Consider the following 21351-nt stretch of genomic DNA (forward strand, 5'->3'; position numbering starts at 1 on the left):
TACAGTAGCTCAGAAAAACTTTGAGGAAATCAAAGTATTAAAAACAATAAGTTTTTATATTCTAGAAAAACTCCATAATTTTCATAAACCTTCAACGTTTAAGATATTTTAAAACGTAGCTGCTGTACTCTCATACTATTTCAACAACATGAGAATATGTTTAAAGCATACCGATACTAAAGATTTCTGTAGCTTCATTAGGTTGACAACATTGAAACAGTCAATTAATTGACCCATGTGGGCCTTGTGCACAAGGATTATAGCCAACCAATTGTCTAAAAATTATTGTCATTCATGCCACTAAGTGACTTCAATCAAGAAAACAGTCAACGAACCAAAAAGTTAGAGATTGCTGGGCAAAAAAATCATGCATCTATGACAATGCAGAGGGCACTGTATAAATAAAGTCTCTTAGGAAAGTACAAAACCTGGTAGCACCAGGCTGAAGTGATTTGAGCTTGCTAATTTTGTTTTGATCCTCGATGTTTACAGGAAAATCCATCCAAACAGACCAAGGTAAACAATACAAAACTAGGCTTTACAGCTCTTTGCCTGGGTGAAATGTACTATAAAAGAATCACAGAAAGGATTGATTCTTCTAACACAGAAATAAGAAATGTTATCAGTGAGGTACATCCTTTTTCATATTTTGTCTGTCCAGTTCAGTTCCACATGGAGATCTCCTCCATCCACATCTTGTGCTCACAAGCTCAGTCATTAGTACAATTTCTGAATACACATAGGAAGATGTCACTAAGGGGAGGAACACCATTTTTTGTATTCTTTGAGGCAAAAAAAGAATTTACCGAGCAACAGTCTCATATCCATATTTGCTATCACCAATAGTTGGTCCTCAGATGGGGGTACAAGTATTCCTCTATGACATATGGAAAGAGATGCTTTTTCTTTCCAAAGCCAAGAGTTTCATTTGAGGACTGTAGGTTGTTCTCTAGAAAAACCTCACTTTCTGTGTTGCTGTTTTCACTGCCCTCCCAGTAAAAAGGGAGATGTCTACTAGTTTGATGGATGGCTTTATTTTATGGAAAATCAGAAGAGGCGAAGGAATTAACAGAAGAGAGAGATACTTTAGTATCATGCTTGGCCACACAGTGCTCAGATTAGTAGAGCACTCTTCATGCCATACAGCAGAACTGGTCCATTTTGTGGAGTCAAATGTAAGGACAGCAACAGTATTCTGCCTTCAATTTTCCCCTTTCAGGTGTAAGCCAATTTGTCGGTATCCACCTCCACTTACGTGCCTGCATCTGCAACGTTCCAGGAAACCATTACACTAGCATTTGCTTGCTACGAGTTCCGCTTTCTGGGATCTGCTCCTTGCCACCTGACCTTAGGAATCCCATTATCTGGAAAGACAGCTTGTCAGGCCAGGAACCATGGAGCCACTTCCTAAGCTTTTAGCAGTTTGCAGGTGGGCCAAAACAGACCCATTGCCCTTAAACTGTCCCATAAATAGGTGGAGTGAGACCTAATCTTCCTGTTCCAAAGGGGCTGACAAGATTATATGGAAGAAATGCAGCCCTGCTTCTCCATGCAGGAATTCTTTCTTGCATGGTGTAAAGTTTAGGCAACAGGCCAGGTTTTCCCTTAGCAGGCTTGGTTGATATGTGCTAATAGCTCCCACGAAGTAGCTGCTTCAAGGAAGAGCAATTATGGCCATTCTCTGAATTGTGGAAACATGACCACATAGAAATTTCTTTAAAATACATCTTTTGTTAAACCTAACAGCCAACCAAAATGCAATCTGGCAGACTCCTGGCATGCCCGGCTTGGTACTTCCACATCCATAAGCTTTACTTTAGAGGAAGACGAACTATGCATAGAAAATATGATTGAAGGAGGTAAGAGATTATTGTTTATAGCAATTCTTCCAACTTGTATTAATTTCACCTTTTTCTTAAAGCAGCTTGAGGTATTAAAACTCCTCCCAGAAAAGCCCACCTACCAGGAATCTAGACAAAGAGCATGAAAGCCTCCACCAGTACATTTAGTGAGGAAAAACCCAGTTCTGAGCAACTCTGTCTGGAGGGCAAGAGGGCACCTGGATTTCATTCCAAGTGGAACTAACTATTTAATTTGTACAACAACCATTTGACAACAAAGATGAACACATATGTCTCCTTTAAATGCCTCAAGGGATCATCCTTTTTTTTCCCCCCCCCCATTTCAGTAACCATGGTAGCTTTGGGCAAAACCAGCTTTCACCTGAGAAATTGTGTTCTTTGATAAAGGTTTTAAAATGGCATTTGTCATCTCATGGTTAACTTCTTCCCGCTATACACCCAAGTGATGGAGAAAACCTCTGATTTACAAAGGAAAGAGAACCTCTTCTGATCCTCTCGGAAAAACCTTCAAGATGGACCACAGTGAAGTGGAATTCAAAACATATTTTCCAAGTTGTTCTCAGTTTTTTGGCTGACCTTAACACAGGTTTTCAAAAACACCCGCTTAATGTATACCATAATATTGCCAAAAATGTCCTCACATCCACCAATCAGCTAGTCAAAATCCAAACTCTGATAGTAGAAAAGGAGGTTTCCTACATCTTTTGGACTTAATCGAGATGTGCATGAATTTTGTTCCCTTCAAATCAGCTTTGCAAAGCACATAAGTCTAACAATGTCTCTCTACTTCCCACTGCACTGATACAAAGAGTTGACACAGCTTTTGAGGAAGACTATTCAAATCATGATTCATACAGGCTATAGCCAATAGAATACTTACTCATTATTAACACATGTATTGGGCTGTGATAGCTTGGATTAAAGCATGTCAAGGCCAATGCAATAATTGTTGCCCTACTTAGTGAAAAGTCCAATAAGCTATTTTAAGGCAGTGGATAGCTGAAATACTAGTAACTTGTGAATCCAAAGCATTGGCATACACTTCTGCCTCTCCCAAAAGACAGTTCTGAATCTACTCAGAAACCTGAACTGCTTGGGCAGTAGGGCTTTCTTCACTGTTACTTTTGACAGGGGTACATGTAAACAAGAAACAGCACAAGTGGAGAAGTAGGGACAGAAAGAAAAACAGGGAGAAGAGCAAACATTGGTACTGTAGGACAAAGAAATGCCCTTAAACCGAGGAAGGAATGAGAAATTGAAGTCCTAGCTGAAAGGACCTGGTGGAGTAAGAAGGAAAATTGCCTTTTGTTGCTTCCCTCTGTCATCATTCAAGATTTTGTATTTCCTTGTAAAGGAACTGAATTGCGCTAACAGTACCTGATCCATTCCCTTCATAATCTCTTTCCCTATCTGAAACAAATCTGTGAAGCGCTCCATCTTGGCTAGCCACTTGGATCCAAAGAATAGTAACATGTTATATGACCAATATACAAAATGGGACGGTATGACATAAGACCATCTTTTGATTTTTAACAATGATGGTACCACTGCCTTTTTTAGGCCAAAGACATAAGACTCTGCCCATTAATCATCAGTGGTATTCTGCCTCTCTGGACCTCCTGCCTCCAAAGGGGCAAGGAGTATCACACTTCTCCCCAGATGTGTTCTTCTTCACTGAACAACGTACTCACCAGCTAGCCTTTATGATGGGAACCTTCAGTGGGGCTCAGAGAAGCGGGTACCAGCTCCCAGTGACATTCACAAAAAAAAAAAATCAAAGGAATAACACAGATGAGTGCCTCTGAAAATTCTCTGCTGTTTTGGCGGAGGCACTTCCAGGTCAGACAAAATCTTTCTGATGCTTCCAGATGGAGTTTAATGCAAATGAACACGAGGAAGAGGTAAGCTGCAGACTAATGTAAAGTGAATAGTAGATTTTAGGCTTATTTCAATCAGATATTGGCCTTTAATAGAAGATTAAATTCTTAGAGCCAGGCACTGAAAAATTATTTTTAACTGAGCCTTCTTTAGTATGTGGCACAGATCCTTAGGAGAAAGGTATAGCACTCAGGAGCATCTATCACACTGCGAATCTCCTACCAGTACTTTGGGGGCATTCCTGGCATTTGGCCATGGCTCAGCTCCCATTCACTACCCTTCCCAGCCAGGCTCTGCGCTCAGGCCCTGCCAGGAGACTGGCTCCTGCACACCTCACTTACTAGACTCTCAAAACCCCCCATCTCTGCTGCTTCCTACCCTGCCCTACACACTTAGAAAGGGCTCCTCAGAAGCATCTCCAGCATAACTTATTACTCCCCCTTCAAAGATTTTAATTATCTCCTCTTCTACAACACGTACCAAAACTTGACAAGGGGTATCTAATATTAGACTGCTGATGGGTTAAGGACACCGCTATGAAGATGACTGAAAATACCTCATTGTTTCTTCTTGCTTCCTGTCTCTCTGTCTATCTGGCCTTCCTCTCTACGCTGAGATCATAAGTGCTCTGGGACAGAAACAGGGTGTTTTTTACCTGAATTTATACATGATTTAGCAAAATGGGCCTAGGCTCTGCAAACAGGCGTCCTGGTGCTACAGAAAAATAAAAAGTAAACACAGCCTCACAAATTACAATCCATTTTGCTAATAGGTTGAAATTACTACCCGAAGAAGGTTCAATGATGACTTGTTTCTCCCTGGTAGAAACCTTTTGCATAGGGATGATTTTAATGCAAAACATTGCGATTTTATTTTGAAATTAACAAGTACCAACAAACAACAATTCACACCAAAAATAATATATAAAGAAAAGTAAACTAATTTCCACCCAAACATAACAAATATTTCTCAGTGAATTTTATAAGACTACACACAGAAAAATAATAAATTAAAGAAAGCACAGAGACCACATCCATTCATCCTAAACCCTGTGCCACCTGAAAACAACCTATTTATTAAGGTTGGCAGAAAATTTTTCATTTAAGGTGTTTTTCACGCATAATGTGGGATTTAGCAAAACAACATCTTTCACAGAAAGAACATTGCAGATTTTCATCAAAAGTATTGGTTTAGTTTTGGTTTTGTTTGACAGAAAATGGAAGCAGAGGGACAGGGGGAAGGAGGAGGGAAGCAGACTGGGAAGCAAATCTAAGCAAACCTTACTAGAATGCTCTTATAGTAGTTAATCTGATTGCATGCATGGAATAATTGATTATTTCTGCATGGAAAGCCTTTTTGCTCTGTTTCTTGGCTTATTGTCAGAAGGACAAAACAGACTTAAGGAGTATGTTCCAGAAAACAATAGGACTTGTTGAAACTGCACGTACAGTCATCCAGGACAGTGGCATTCTCTCTGTGTGTAAACCCAGTGAAAGGAATCTGCCACTCTCAGAATATGATGATTCAAAGACAGCAGAGAGGGAAGGAAAAGCGATGCTCAAGCTGTGGCAGTTTATGGAGTAGGACCATCTCTCATCCCAAAAGAAAACTCCCAAGAAACGACTGTGGGGGTTACCACACTACCACCCAGGATCAGATCCTTCTGCCAGCAAACACAAACCCAAAGCACATGTGTGTTATGACCCATACAAGCACCACTGTTAATATATTTGCAACGAGGTCACAAACCTTTTGTTTTACTTCAGGGAGAACTTTTTGGAAATCAGTGCAACAAAGAAACTGATCCTTTACTACTTTATTTCACTTTGACACTGCTGTATTTCTGCTAAGGTCAATGGTGTATATGACATCGAAGTAAGGTGGTGATTATGCAGTCCCAACATTTCATTACCAATATCATGTTCTTCCTTCTGTGAAGCTGAACTTTAGCTTTCAAATAATAGTTCTTCCAAATTCCAGGCTGGTACAGTTTGATTTGCAAAGCCTTTGGTAGGAAAGGGTGTGAAGCATGCAACCTGAATATATACTTTCTAATTCTATTCTCTGTCAGTTGAGACTCTTCAGTTGTAGCCATATCCATACTAATCCATGATAATTAACTTTTAAATATGTTGGCAATAGGCAAATCTTCCTAGTTTAGCTCACAAAAATTATATGCCTGCACATGACAGCTGGGAAACTACAATTTTAAATAAATCATTGTCATAAATTTTGCAATAAGAAGTAGAATCTTTGGAATTTCTAGTAGAAGTGGCAACTGTTTGGTGGCAAGTTCGTTTTAGAAAACTGTGAAATGAAGTTTAACCTCAAAGTCTAAGCTTCAAAGTATACCTGGCTTCCTATTCTGCAGCATCTCAGATACCCACCTACCCTGGCAAACTGATAGCTCTTGAGCTGACACCAAGCCAGCAATACCCAGCATCTGTGCCGGGGCTCCCAGCCCTACAGCAAAGAGCCTGCCTGCCAGGAAGCCCGTCCTGGGACAATCTGTGCGCAGCTGTCCCCGTCAGTCTCAGAAATCCAGAATCCTTGGCAACAGCCAGCCTTCCAGTTCTGGTGAAGCAGATTTTCCAGTAACAAACTGTCATTTAAGAAATTGCCCAGCCCACTCAAACCCAAAGTGAAACAGAGTTTTATCACGCTGGGGTTGCTGGTAAAATGCTATTTAAACACAAACCAGAAAAAACCCTAAGACACTGAAAATAACGTTTAGTGTCTTCGCTGAACCCACATCCTCCGTATGGGTCCACATTTTATAAATTTATACCCTTACAGAAAATACTATATGAGAGAAAATGCTGAGAAAAGTAACAGTTTTTAGCATGCTGCTATCAAAACATATGCCAACCAAACTGAACAGTACATGTATAAATAACAGCAATAAAAATTAAAAGCAAACAAGCTTCCATTACCTCATCTGAAGTTTTCCCAGTCTGACAGGTCAATTACATTGTTATCCTGGAGTTATTTACTTATTATGCCTCGCACCTATTTCTGACATATTAAAATGAGAATTTGCTACAGAGGTAAACTGATGGGAAACTCTGATGAAAGTGTACGAGCTTCAGGTCAGAATTATAAGGTGACCCCTCGAAGAAACCAAAGAGGTGAAAAATGAAACTGAATTCCAGAAACTGCAGGTTAGATGTATCTTTGCTAATGGAAATATGGGGAAAAAAAAGAATTTTCTCTATTTTTACTATATGAATTAACCTAATTTAGTTTACTACTTTGGAGAAGTGGGTGTTACAACATTTTTTAAAACATCTTTGCTATTTCTGTATACTCTGATAGCTATGGGATGGTAAGTCTAAACTGAAAAGAAATATTCATTGACTGGACTGCAATATTTCAGTTTTACTTGCACAGCTTCAACGTCTGAAGCCTGTTCTGGTACATGGTATTGATGAAGAAGCAAATCATAGGTCTGTTTGGGAATATTGCAAAACTGTTTCCCAAGAAACCAATGATTAGAGGAGCAAGAAAGGTTCAGATTAAGCGTGCAATGTTTTGACAGAGCTATGTTTCTGGCTCTCTGTGTGTAGACCCTTTTCTTGGGAGGGGTGAAAACTGATAGTCAGGAAAAGTGCTCACACAGTTCAACATGGGAAATTAGTCTTCTTGTTTTCATGAACACACCCTTTATTATTCCTCAATGGAATTTTTATTTTTATTCAGATGTAGCCTGTCCCAAGCACAGAAAAGTAAGAATCCTGAGAGGGTAGCTTCTATTGTAAATATTTTCCGTAGCAGCTTATTACAACAATGAACAGGTTCAAGCTCACTCCTCCTCCCGCTAAATTCAGAGTATGCATCACTACTAACTTTTATAAGACAGTGATAAGATTTGTACATTTCTTCCCAGCTACCAGCCAGAGGAAAGGAAGGGATCCCTATGTGTAGGGAATCCCTTTTCAAACAGGCATTAAACTATCCATGAAAGTAATACCATCGTTCTTCGCCAAAAAAAAAAGAAAAAAAGAAAAAAAAAGAAAACCAAGGAAAAAAACCTCAACCCTGGAACTGCACAATATAGGAAAGTGAGTATCCAAAACCAGCAATGAAAATTCTGAAGCCCATCCTATGCTCAGCACTTCTAGATCATATATTACAATTTCTCTTCTAAATACAAAGATTTTCACCAAATTCATTGTCACTGCTTAGCATTCAATGAATATGGAAAAGCTACATACACAGATGCTTGCATAAGAAACTTCCTTGATTAAAGCAAATTGCTGTCCTCAGCAACTGCACATGAGCATTCCCAGATGTAATATACCAGGTTCTCCATTCGTGACACAGAAAAAGGAAGGGCCGCTGAGACAAACAACAAAGCAACAGCAAACTATACAGCCACCTCCTCTATCACCTCAACCATTTTCCATTATAAGTATGCACCTAAACAGCATTTTAAGAGGGTATGATTATGGAGAATGGGAGGAAATAACATGACAGAAGGAAAAAGGAACAATTCATCATTATCAGCACAGGCTTTGTTCAAGTACCTGGCCCAGCTTTGTCCTGACCGTACTGAAAGCAAGCCAGGAAACATAATCCAGAAGCAAATTACAGTGCGTCCACTCTGGACGATGAGGGGATCAGGAACCCAGAATATACCACAGCAAGCAACTGCTATGCAGTTTTAAACACAGCCACAAAGACCAACTGCTCTAGAAACCCTAGCATAATGGACATTATCACTGCCTGGTAGCACTCTGGTCCCAATGCAGGTGTGTCTAGTCTAGCTGGGCCTTGAAATGTATTATTGCTGCACAATTAGGTCTGGCTGTGTCAAGTCAACTTCATTAGAAGTTCACTTGCATTAAGTAACTTATATTGCTAGGCCTTTGTACACATGTTCAGGGACCAATTGCAGTAAAGCCAACTGAGAAACGACACGGTCTTCCAATTCCCTTAATGTTTTGTGCAAGGATAAAATCTTCTCCCAAAGAAAACAAGCATTTCAGTGATACTTGCAAGGCCTACCTTGCCCAAACCAGGGGTGTCTTTCACTTTGCTGACTGCCCTCAACAAACATGGTGGTGCAGGGGGTGGAGAAGTCTGAAGGATACTACTGAAGCTGGTGGAGAAGAGAGGAGATTCAGGAACAGATGATGCAGAAGGCCTGTGTTTCTTCTTTTTGGAAGACAGGTTCAATTTCTGAGCGGCTCTGTGGGAAAAATGAGAAGAGTAAGCTAAAACAATCCCAAACTCATCAACACAAGCAGTCAAGAATAAAGAAAGGTTTCTATCAGGTTACTATTTATGTGGCATTTCGGTTTTGATGTCATTGATCCCAACAGTTTTATAATTCTTGTTCTTCACTCATTATTACTAGCTTAATGCCACCGACTTCACAAAGTTGCTCCAAATTTTGACAGTCTGCAATAAGTAGGGTCACAATCAGGCCTCTGTCACTATCTCATCTGTTGAAACAATTCAGCCTGCAAGAAAACTCCAAAACCTCCAATTAGATCAATGAGCTATATGGCAGTTTCTGTTCTAAAATTAAGTTCAGTCACCAAATGGTTCACACAGAATTGTGTCTCGTTCATAAGCCTCTGATTAGAAAGTGAATACTTGTGCAATGTTTGGATGTAAGCAGACACTGTTAATTAGTATTAAATGCTCAGGTGAATTTGCTGATGTGTGAGAAGCCTTGCGCTAGCTGTTTCAAATTTTTATCACCTCTTAAAACATAAGCCAGACTAAAAACTAAACAAACGGTGACCAATGAAAACATTGGTGTTTGCAGTGAGATGGAGACAATTATACCAACTACAGCTGCATTAACCACTGTGCAGGGAAACCAATGAAGACTGGTTTTAATACTACAGTATTCTTAGATAACAATGCTGAAGTTTGTATAGACTTTGATTGAAAAAGCTAAGCTTTTCTGGAACAGCAACATTCAGTACTTTTATTTTGCAAAATGTTTTATTTTGAGAGACAATTCAACATTCAGCCTTTGTTGCAGCTGTGTTGTTCCAACACTGGTGCGTTCTGCACTGCCCAGGAATAATGTTAATATTAATCATGCTGTCCCACGGATTCCCTTTTGTAAAATGAGCACTTTAAACAGAGCAGGTCAACTGGAGCACCATCTCAAAGGAAAGATGGATATAACAATTCATGAAGCTACTTTTATGTTGTTGCTTTGGCAGAAAAATTATTACTTAAGATAGGTGTAAAAGTAATCTGTGCTGACAGTAGCTTTCCTTACTTTGCTGATGTGTGACAGTCAAGACCAATAATTCTAAATCCTCCTAAGTTTTAAGAAGCTTTAGATCCATTAAACTGGTATCAGTATATATTACCCAACACCGAACTCACAAAAGTAATTACATTATTTTATCCCAAGGAGTCAGGGAAAAAAGTTTAAATATATATATACACACACACACTCTCACTCATTTCAGTATGGAAGTACCTTGTGTTTGTATCAGACGTCTCAGCCACATAAACAAATTACCTTTGGGCATGAAGTTGCCCTATGTCAGCTGGTCATGTGCACACTGTATGCACTGCCAATATGTATTCTTTTAGCCTATGGCAAGTGCACAACAGTTCCAGATAGATTAGTTTTTAATAAAAGAAAAACACTAGGAGATTTTAATTGACCTGACACAGAATTACAACTCGGAAGTTTCCGTACCATCTCCTTGTCCTTCCCTCTGGCCTAAAGACTGCAGTTCATAACCTGGCCCTCTCTTTTAAGAGTTTGCTTTCTTTCTCATAGAAAACATAATCAAAAGCAAAAAGCACTATTTTTTCCTTTTCCCAGCACCATTTCAATCATTTGAGAGAATTCAATGATTTCAGCTTCCGCGCTGTCCATCACTAATGTTTTTATCAAGTTACCCATGCATAATCAAGATTTTCTGTATGTCTTAGCTTCATTATAAAATTATTTTAAGCAAAATCTTGTTCTGTGTGCAGCGATTGAGAATACGAATGTTGGCCAAACCCACTGAAAAATTTACTCCTGTGGTCAAGCTCAGTGTTCCAGTCTGAAATATAGACAGTGGCTCCACGCACTCTGGTTACACAGCTGATGTCACTGACTCACCTCGGGTGAAAATACATTTCCTAAAAGCCATTTTCTCAGTTGATTGACAGAGCTGTTATCCCTCTTGCCACTGAATGCTTCTCCAGCATTTGCTGTTCCTTTTACAAAGCTGATAGAGTAATACAAACCACTTCTTGACCCAACCAAGCCCATAGCTGGCATTTTCTTAACGAAAAACCATTGTTGGAGGTACCTGGCCTTTTCAAAACCTTGGAACTATATTCTAGTTTGACAGTTACAACCTTTGAGATTGCATTCAAATGGAAGAACCCGCATTTTCCTTTATATTTTTGGTCTGCAACCAGCAAAATGTATAAAAAAGCAACGAACTATTTCTCACAACTTCATGGGGTTTTTTGTTTTTCCCTAAGGAGAGAAAAATCAATGCATGGCAGGCTAGAAAATCATTTACAAGCCCTATCAAACTTGACTGAATTTTGATGGGGATCAAAAAGGCAATAAGCCTCAGGTAATTCCCAGAGCATTTAACTAGGAAGAGAAGGATATTTTAACCAGGTGTAGGCTGCAATATGACACAAACATGTACAGTGTGGTAGTGTGGCTTTCTTGTGAGCTCATTTGCGTGAGTAAAATTGTTCAGCTTGGGTGGCTAGCATTGCTCTGAACACAGTTGGTCATGCCAGCTGATGCTGATTTGGCCCTGTGATCTAGGCCAGGAGGTTAGAAATTCTCCCATTTTACTTTTCAAGTCAGAGGCCTGGCTCTCTCATGCAGAGTCTCTGGACAGCCAGACTTCTCAGGCAAAGCACCAGGCTGGACCATGGGAGACCCGATGCTGCTGTGGTTCACGGCCTGCCCAGCCAGCAGCTGTTTAGACTCTGCTCTTTGTACAGGAGCCAACTAATGTGTTTTCTTTTAATATCTAGTATAATAGGGCTCTGATTTCCACTTGAGACTATGCATACTACCGCAGTAAGGGTAATGGTGATGATGGCAACATGGCTTTTTGTATTGACAGTAAGCTGATCATACTCCAAGTTACGTTGCATCCCACTTGAGACAAGTGCTACCAGCTATGAACCATGCAGGGGTGTGCAGTGGGCTCCAGTACAATCCAGAGCACTTCCCCGCTGCGTGCGGTATGGCTGCAGTAGGGATTGTGTCCACAGAGACATACAAGGAACTTGATCCAAATTAAATTTCTGAAGTGCATAATTTAAACTGCATTAGTTTATGCGTGGACACACTGTGTGGACACTCTCATTCACAACAGAACTGACTTTAATATCATTTTAATGAATTATCTTCCAAAATAATGCAGATTTAATCCAGTTTAGCTAATGTACTTTGGATTCACACCTTCAGTTACTTTGGATTATTTTTTCCTGAGAGTCCCTACGTAAACAAGCTGCTGGAGACTTTTTGAAAGCTTGCAAGATTTGTGGCAGAGGAAATAATCACAAGATCAAGACTTGAGATTGCAGGAGGGGTGTTAGAAAGCTGATTAAAGTTCAATCCAAATAAAACTGATGGATTGCTGGCAGGAAAGGGGAACTGCTTTGAATGTCCACCTGATCCATAGCAAAGACCGAGGTAATTTCTTGAAAGGACATTCTCTGCTCTTTTTTTTTTTAATATACAATTTTAATAAGGTGTATATCTTTGGGCAGTCAGAACGCTTTTCACCTCCCACCTATGCAGAAATGGTGATACATTTTTTTCCCTCAAAACTCCAGGGGGAGGCCGGGATTTTCAAACACATTTATTGTAGAGCTAACTCCCTTGCACTGGAAACCAATTTATGACTGATATGAACTTTCTGAAAACTTAAGATCCTCCGTGGGATTCATTGAAGAAATGGAAGCAAACCAGCTTAGGAGTAATTCTGAGACGTGAGGTGTGGTCTTTGGACACTTGTCTAGAGAGATGAACGAACAGAAATGAATTAAATCATCCATTTTTAACACAGAACAAAGGCACTGCGAGGCGCGATGCAAATATCTCTGCTAAGAAAGTTATTCATACTACTTACAAGCAATACAAGAATGAAGTTGATGAAGCTTCAGACAAAAATAAAAGGCATTATGGAAAGCTCTGTAAATACCTTGCTTAGAGAAGTCCCTGGATAATGGTTACAGTACAACATACATAAGGAAACACTGTGGAAAGAACAGTTTCAAAATTCATGGTTTTAAATTAACTTTGGCTGCTCACAAAAAGCAACTTCAGAAACTGAGGACGAATCCATACATCCACTTGTTGCTAAGCAATAGTCAGGGGAGGAAAAAAAAAACAACACAACAAACCACAAACGGTGTGATACAGCACTTAAAGAAAAGAACAATAAATAAAGTCTCCCTGCAGTACCGAATGTTCATGTGCCTCCAGCTCGAACAGAGTGGACTGGGACCTCATTTGGCATAAATTCATATAAGATCATGAACTTCAGTGAGCCTAGTTATGCCAACTCATGGCATATTTGCTTCCTCTCTTTTAACTAAGAAAACAGACATTGCTAATAAAATTTAAGGGAGACCTATTTAGCTTGATAAAATAAATTATTTTTTTATCTAACATATCATTCAAGGCAAAATTAAAACTTTAGCACTTACTGTCAAAGTAGAAGTCAATAAGGCCAGCAGGTTCATTAGATTCAGAAGGAGATTAGGCATTTAAGTGAATAATTAAAATATTATTCACACTTGTGTGTCAGCAAAGATCATCATTGATAAGTAAAACTGACTCTCACGTGTCAGTACCTGACATGCCCTTTCACCACTGGTATCTGAAGAAATTTCCTTAGGTGCATATCTCTGTTTAATTATTCATTACTGGAGTTTCATACTACACTATGATGCATCCAGCATTTATCACCCTTGGACACAGAATTACAGATCATAGGGGCCAGTGAGCTGGCATATCAGTTTCTGTGTCAAAATAAAAACTTAAAATATGCTCACTTTCATGTCATATTTTCCACAGAGAAAATGGCTCCCAAGCTGTGGAGGCTAAACAGTCGTGTAGTAGCTAACTTTAATATAAGCATTTGCAATTTTCATTAAAACTAAAAATCTATTTTTTTCTTCTGTATTTGGAGGCACAAATTTCATTTTATAAGACAAATACTCTCTGCTGGGTGCAACACTGATGGATTGAGGCATGAACTTTATATGTGCAAGGCATGGCTTACTGGAGGATGTGCTGGTTTGACAGGCCCAAAGGAGATTAATGGTCTTCCCTAGTAATTAAAACTCTATCGTTACTTATCCAAAACTGCCTTGCCTGCTGTATCTTAGTGCTGGGTTGGAAAATAGATAGAACCTTAATTTGGAAATCAGTCTCCTGAACTAACTCCCTGAACATATTTGTGCAGATGTATCACCACTGATAAAATACAGTTATAAAATACATTTGTGACCATCAGTGTTGGTTACCCAGTGTGAAACACTCATATCCTATGGTCCCAGGTTGGGCACCCAAAAGTGAAAGGCACCATTCCCCAATCCCACCCTCACACAAAAGACCTACCAATTTTTTATTTTTTTTTTTAACCGTGGGCCATCCTTCTTCCTGTAGAAAAAGCAGAAATTCTTGACTTTCACCTACTAAGTAAAATGTAATCTGTATGGTATTCTAGTTAACTGAAGGAATGTCAAGCAGAAATATACTGGAAGCTTGCCATTAGTTTTATTATTTCCAACTGAAATGTTTGCAAATATGGGTTTGCAGTGTATTTTCTGTTTTGGGTAAATGTGTTTATATAAAATGAGTCGTCATATTGTATAGTTCCTCATGTGGCTTTAAGGTAAAAACCAATGGGATACAGCAAAATTACAACCATGCAGGCTTTTTTTCTGTGAGAAAAGCCAGTCTTGATTTTCGGTTACACAGCATCACTCAACAATGCCGCCTTCTCCAGTATCTTTAGTTACTGAATTATGTCAGTTATATGCTGCCTATACAAACTGGACACAGGGCACTAAATGGGATGTTTACATTTTCTAATTACAGGGATCTAACCTAGCTTCTGTGAATCATCACCAAAAGCGATTCTGTTTCTCCCAAACACTTGTATAGGTAATGCAGGCTCACTAAGGTGACATTACAGCCAAGTTGGCCTAAGTACTACCACCAAAAAGGGAGACCCCATACCTGCCACTGCCCTGTCTGCATACTTCCTTCACCTCCCATGCTTCTTTCCTCACATTTATTTTGGTTTGGCTGCTACTGGTTTAACCTTCTGAACTGGCTTATGACAAAGGGTGGTCTAAATCATACTTATTTGACATGGCTAATATGGCTGAATTACTATAGCAAGCACTTCCCCACCTTAAAATCTGAGGCACGTGGTAGTAAATGTGGTTTCATGCAAAATCTCATCTTTCTATTTGGAGGGCAATGATATGGCTTCCTTTGTGCCATGCCTTTCTTTGCATCTTCTAAAGCAAAGAGAACAGAGATGCTTTACAGGACCTTTAACCAACAAGCAAACGGCCACGCTCTGCTGCAAGGGACCGGGTTGCCTGTTCACCATCTGCAGCAAACCAGGGGTACCACGGAGAAGCATGCTCCATGGCAGAGTGAGAACAACCTCCACGGGCTTTTTCTCATACCTCTACATGGAACAGTTTTTCTCATTCAGACTGAAAGTCAAAAGACAGAGTGACAAGTCTTGCAGTTGGCGTGCCATGTCCCTTCCCAGCTCACATTCCCTGCCTTCCAACATGGCTTACAAGCTACGAATGAGAATCGGAGCAACTTTACTCCACTTTAATTCTCTGTGTGGCCAAACCCAGGGCTGTGGTGTTGCAGCCTAGTAAGATATGTAAAAAATGAAATAAGAATCCTCAGAGGAATATTTACTGGATTTGTAGTTCCAGTAAGATTCTTAGTATTTGTGTTTAATTATTTTACAATGCCTTTAAAATCTGGAGATAATTTGAGCTTTCTGCTTATGCTGTAGAAGGTATAATAAACATCTCTCTAATGCCCAGTAAACACTTGCCCCTTATTGTTCTTTTTATTTTTATGCATGCATTCAATTTCATAGCAACAATAAAGCTGTCCCAGGCTGCAATCTTTCACTTCTTGGGTGGTTAATTCAGATGTTTTGGCCACAGTGCCTTAGTGACTGTGCTCTCTCCTGGAACTGTATTGTAACTGTCCAGAAACTCATTATTTTTAACTTATTTAATTCTAACAAAGTCAAAATAGGGCTTCGAACTTTATTCAGGACAGGTCTTATAAAACCTGAGGTTTGTTACACGCAGGGAATCTTAGTGAAATTAGCAGCTCAGACCTGCTCTTATATCAAGTTCAAAGTTGTGTAAATCACTGGCAAACAGCTACTCCTAGGTTGCACCAAAATGAACAAGATGAATATGCTTGAAGACTGACAGCTTAATAAGAAGCTCAAAGCCCTACACAAGTACATATTTCAGGACAGAGGGCTCATATTGTACATAGCTATTATTTGGGTGAAATTCACAGTTTTAGACAAGGATACGACAAGATACAAAACAAACCACTTCTCATGTCATTACTGTTCGATCCACAAGATTCTCTTCACTAGGTATCACTGTGCTCCGGTAAAGATCTTTTTATCTAACCTAAGAGTTTCTGAAAAACCCTAATTCAGTGACAGATGTCCTTCAATCTTTGTCAACAGGATCATTAATTAGCTCTCATGCATAGAGGTAATGTTGGCCAAAAAAGTAACAAAAAAAATGAACTATCACATTTGGAATTCCTACAAGAAATCATACCCTTATCCTTCAATAGTACTCATCAACAACACTACATCTTGACTTAATAGCTTGATACATTTAGCTAGAGAAAGATCATTTCTGCTTTCTTTCCTTTTTTTTCCAAATCTTTTTCTCCTCATTCTCTTCTCCTTTTAGTACTATTCCTAAATTTCAGGCATTACTGATCCAGGTCACCACACTCAGAATAAAAATGACCAGATTCACATTTCCTGCTGCGTTACTGACTGCAGGCACACATAATCAACCTGCATTTTTAGAGAAAAGAGTGATTTTGGTGATCAGCAGAAGGACCCAACTCTAAAAAAATGTTCAGCACTCAAATGCAGAAGAGAAATCACTAGTCCATTTTTTTAAAGAGTGGGTAGAGGTTGTTTTTATTCTTAATCTAGCTTATTTTTCTCTCTGAAAAATGCTTTTATAAAAAATGGTAGTCAGACAGATGACAGTGCTCACAGCATTATCCCATTCTTGGAAAGCTGTGAGGATGAAATGAATATGTGTCTCCGCATGCTTAGTGCATGAAGCAAGCTGAACCATTATGCTTGGATAAAACACAATCAGATGTTTAGCACTAGTTTAATATGGGAAGAAAACCAGCTACATTTACTATAACTCAAATGAATTCAAATGTAAGCACTTACCAATTACTGCCATGGTTACTTGGCAATGCATCTCCCATGGGAAAACTGCATAGGCAAGAGACTGAAAACCACAGACCAGAGTAGCCTTAATTTCAGTCACACCGAGCTGAGGGCAAGAGCACAAGTACCTTTCAAGGTCAGAAGCAAGCTCTGTCCAGCTCAAGCTTTGGGTATTAAGAAGTATTGCCTGTATACACTAAAGATTTACATTGTAAGACACGAACATTGCCACTAAGTAATAAGAAAGGAGACACGCACTGTTTTGCATTTGATCTGTTATTGTGTAAAACAAGAAACACACACAGATCTGTCAGTTTTCAAATGTTAGCTGGAAAATATTAGGGGCATAGTTACACTGTCTTCTCCTGAAACTACCACCAGGGATGTCTGGCAAACAGATTTTCCCCATGTGTGAGAAAACCTAGCAAACCTCAACCCATGGGACAGGGCTCCTGGTTAGCCAGCCCCTAGCTGACTCTCCTCAGGACCAAGAAGTAATGACACCTATGACAACCTTAAAACGTGACTAACAGAAGCTTTGCAATGAGAGGCCCACAAACTGCTGGCCATTTAGTAACAGTCCTCAAAATCATACAAAGCAATTTCTTTAACTGTAAGTTTTATGGACCTTATATGATTACAGTTATTCTATTACCTTGGATGCTAAAGCCTGACCACACACTGTGTGGAAAGCTATTTTGCTTCATCTCTGTCCCATTCATCAAAAACCTCCCATAACACCAGGAGGAAAAGCAGCCAGCACACAGATTCACAGTCCATTTTATCATTGTTTAACTTTCCAGTTGGCAAAACAATTAAACAGATACATATAAAGGCCAAAAGGCAGGTAAGCTTTACAAGGTTTTTTGCCTCATCAATATTTTGGAGGCCAGCACATGTAAAATAACACCAGCATACAAATGGTAAACTATTCTGACAATGCAGATGCACTCAAATTCAATGCACTTAAGCCCAGCTCTGACAAGCAATCTCTTGTCATAGTCAAAAATATTTCCTCTGAGAGTTCCTGTAACTCTTGCCTTGTACTTATTTAAGTCATCACCATGAGATAGTGGTAATTCTTTATGACAAGTTGTTTTCAACTACTGGAGATTATCACCATTACTGTGTATAATATGTTAAGGTCCAAGACTGAGGTCCTCCTCTTAACAGAATGCAAACGTGCTAAAATCAGTCCAGCCCCAACAGCTTATATGCAAAACGGCCAAAACAAAAGAAAAAAATTTATGATCCCACCTTCACAGAGATATGCTGATGCACAAAGAAATTTATGAACAGTGGCAAATAGTAATTTAATATAGATCTCCTCAGCAGATAGTTACGGTGGTTTTGGAGGTGCCTAATGGCATCTGCCCAGTACCTATGAGGAGGGTACCAAGATGACAGAGTCAGGCTCTTCAAGCCAGCGCATGGAAGGAGTACACGAGCTAATGCGCACATGTTGAAACAAGGGAGTTTTGGACAGGATATAAGGAAAAGTTTTGTCACACTGAGGACAGCCAAGCAAGGTTGTTCAGCCTCTGTCCTTGGGTAGGTTTAAGTCACAGATGGATGAAGTCCTGGGCAACCTGTCTGAGCCCAGAGCTGAGCCTGCTTTGAGCAGGAAGTTGGACTACAAACATCCTGAGGTCCTTTCCAGCCTCTGTGATCCAATGCTACAATGAAAGAAATGTTAATGCAATTCTAAGAACAATAAAAATATTCTGCTTTATTTTTTTCTTTCAGAATAGCTTTTCATTGAAAAGTTTTGACAAAATCACTTAGCATCAATCTCAGCAACTTATTTAATCCAAAATGAAAGTTTTAATTTTTAGAACATTAATTTAAATATAATTGAAGCAAATGTAAAACTAAAGTTTCAAATGGAAAAAGTTTGTAACTAAAATTTCAAATGGAAGAAGGGTGTAACTAAAACACATTAAAAATGTCTTGATTCTTGTTTACTTTCTGGGAGGACATAAACTAAATCAGCAGAAGCTGATGGAGAAATTTCATTTGAATGAAATCCACATTTCTTGCTGGGGAAAAAACGACAAAATTTTCGCTGAAGTTACCTTCAATGTTTTGTTATAAGACCTTCTATCTCTATCTACTGAAGATTCAGGAAGCAATTCTACACAACACTAAATGTCCTCCTATCCTACCATTTGCAGGGGAAGTCCTATGTGCCCAACCTCTTGCAGGAATGCTCAGCATTCTGCTAGCTCAGACCCCACCTCCTTTGGGAGCTGACCTTAATATTTAACCTACTTTAATCATGCTGCAGAATGAGTTATTACAAAAAATTATGAAACTGGGAAACACTATTACTGTTGGCAATTACTGTTATTTTTTAAATAAAACTGTTGTTCTTGTTTTTCTATTTCCAGTAAAATGAAATAAAAAGCAACGTGAAATTAAATACACCACACAAAGTAGTGAGACGCTGCCAGAAAGAAGTGAACTGATGTGTGTCACAGACACGAAAAAGCAGAATTTATGAGATGTAAAGCCTTTAATCTGCAGCTTTTTGCTTATTACCTGTACAAATTTCAGTGAAAGCCAATTAATTTTCAGTTCTGAGGGCACTTCTCAGACAGTCGGTCACACTGCTAAACTGAACAAGTATTTGACATGTATTTTTGTTTCTTAGCAAAAGTATGTTATTGGAAATACCTCTAAAAATGAAAAAATAAGTTATTTACAATGGCTTAAAATTTTATGCCAAAAGTGTTTCTCTAAATGCATCCTGTCACATATAAAGACACTGTTTGATTTCAGTTGGACCTCAGCCTCTTTTGTGATTTGTTAATAATACCCATACTCGCACCTCTGTTCCACCTGAATAAAATGCCAGTAACTCATGTTCAATATTGATAAAATACAGCTGAGACTGATGGGTGCAAGGGGAAATTAGCAAGGGTCTTGTCTACTCTTCCAGATCACCAAAGGGACTGCAATCTGTAAGTGCCATGGGTCCATGTTAGGTATGACAAATACAAGCAGCAATATTAGCCAGGAAAAAAATTTCCCCCTTAAAATGCATAGAAAACTAATCCTCTTCTTTCTTTTTGGGTACAGACCTTGATGATGTGATATATTTTTGTCATCTGCAGGCCAGAATATTGCTGTTTGCTCTAATGACAGCAAGGCATGTTTCACCTGGTGCAGCCAGAATGAAAGCTCATTTCCCAAGTGGGGACATTCAGCTGTAACTGAGCTCTCCTTTTGCCGTCCTGTTGTCTTTCTCCATTCTCTCGTCAAGGGTTAGGAGCATGATAAACTTTCTGTTCCTTGTCTTTCATAAGAGAAACCATGCTCAATAAATACCTGAAGCTTTCACAGAGATGTCTGCACCTGAAAATTTTCTTCCTGGACAGCTGCCCTACTGAAAGCCAGGTGAGCTCTCTCAGCTCTGGGGTCTTTTGGTTCCTCCCTCTCCAATGACCCATAGGTTCCTGATGCACAGCACCTACCGCTTGGTGCAATTCTATCAAAAGGTACATTCCCTATGTTACAGCATCCTGCCACAAAGCATATTCTTCTAAAAATCCTGGTCCTCCTCATCAAAGTAAACAGCAGGCAAAAAATTACCTCTACCAACAACTTAGAGAATACTTGAAAAAACAGGAACTAAATCACCCTTCCAAGAGCTCTTTGTAATGCAGCTCCCTGACACAGGAGATTAGGCCACTGCATTGCCTTCATCAGAGCAGAATCACTTCTCTACAAAGTTCTTTCTTTGATGAGAAGGTCTGGAAAATTGGTTCATCTACCTCCTTCATAATAAATGTCCCATAGTCAGGAAACCAGAATGTTAAGCTAGGAATCTTATGGACAGCATTTTCTGTTGGACTTGGAAAACATTTCCAGTAATTTTTTCTCTGCACACCTACCTCAGAAATTCAGTTTGCCAAAGTACACCTGAATAATTCTGCAATACGCTTTATCATGCTTTCTTATTTTCTATATAGGAAAAGCTTACGCGCTCTGGAAGTAAGATGCAGGACAGCCTGTAGTCGCACACTAACATCTCTCTTCCCTGTAATAAACAGTTGCAATTTGCCCCCGTCACATAGCCCCCTAAGAATAAGACAAAAATTGTATTTGGCACCTGGGCCAAACTCAGCACTGTGATACTCCAGTTTCGA

At 39.3% G+C, this 21351-nt stretch overlaps 1 protein-coding gene across 2 annotated transcripts in view; it reads right to left on the bottom strand.

Annotated features, from left to right (window-relative positions):
• KIF26B (kinesin family member 26B) overlaps positions 1–21351 on the bottom strand; it is a 303146-nt gene that overhangs the window by 104055 nt on the left and 177740 nt on the right. For both annotated transcript variants that reach the window (XM_074579953.1, XM_074579954.1), the window contains one exon: positions 8748–8931. In XM_074579953.1, coding sequence (XP_074436054.1) covers positions 8748–8931 — 184 coding nt within the window. The remainder of the gene's footprint in view (positions 1–8747; positions 8932–21351) is intronic.

The sequence above is a fragment of the Larus michahellis genome, chromosome 3 (assembly GCF_964199755.1).
Source record: "Larus michahellis chromosome 3, bLarMic1.1, whole genome shotgun sequence".
Classification (NCBI taxonomy): Eukaryota; Metazoa; Chordata; class Aves; order Charadriiformes; family Laridae; genus Larus; species Larus michahellis.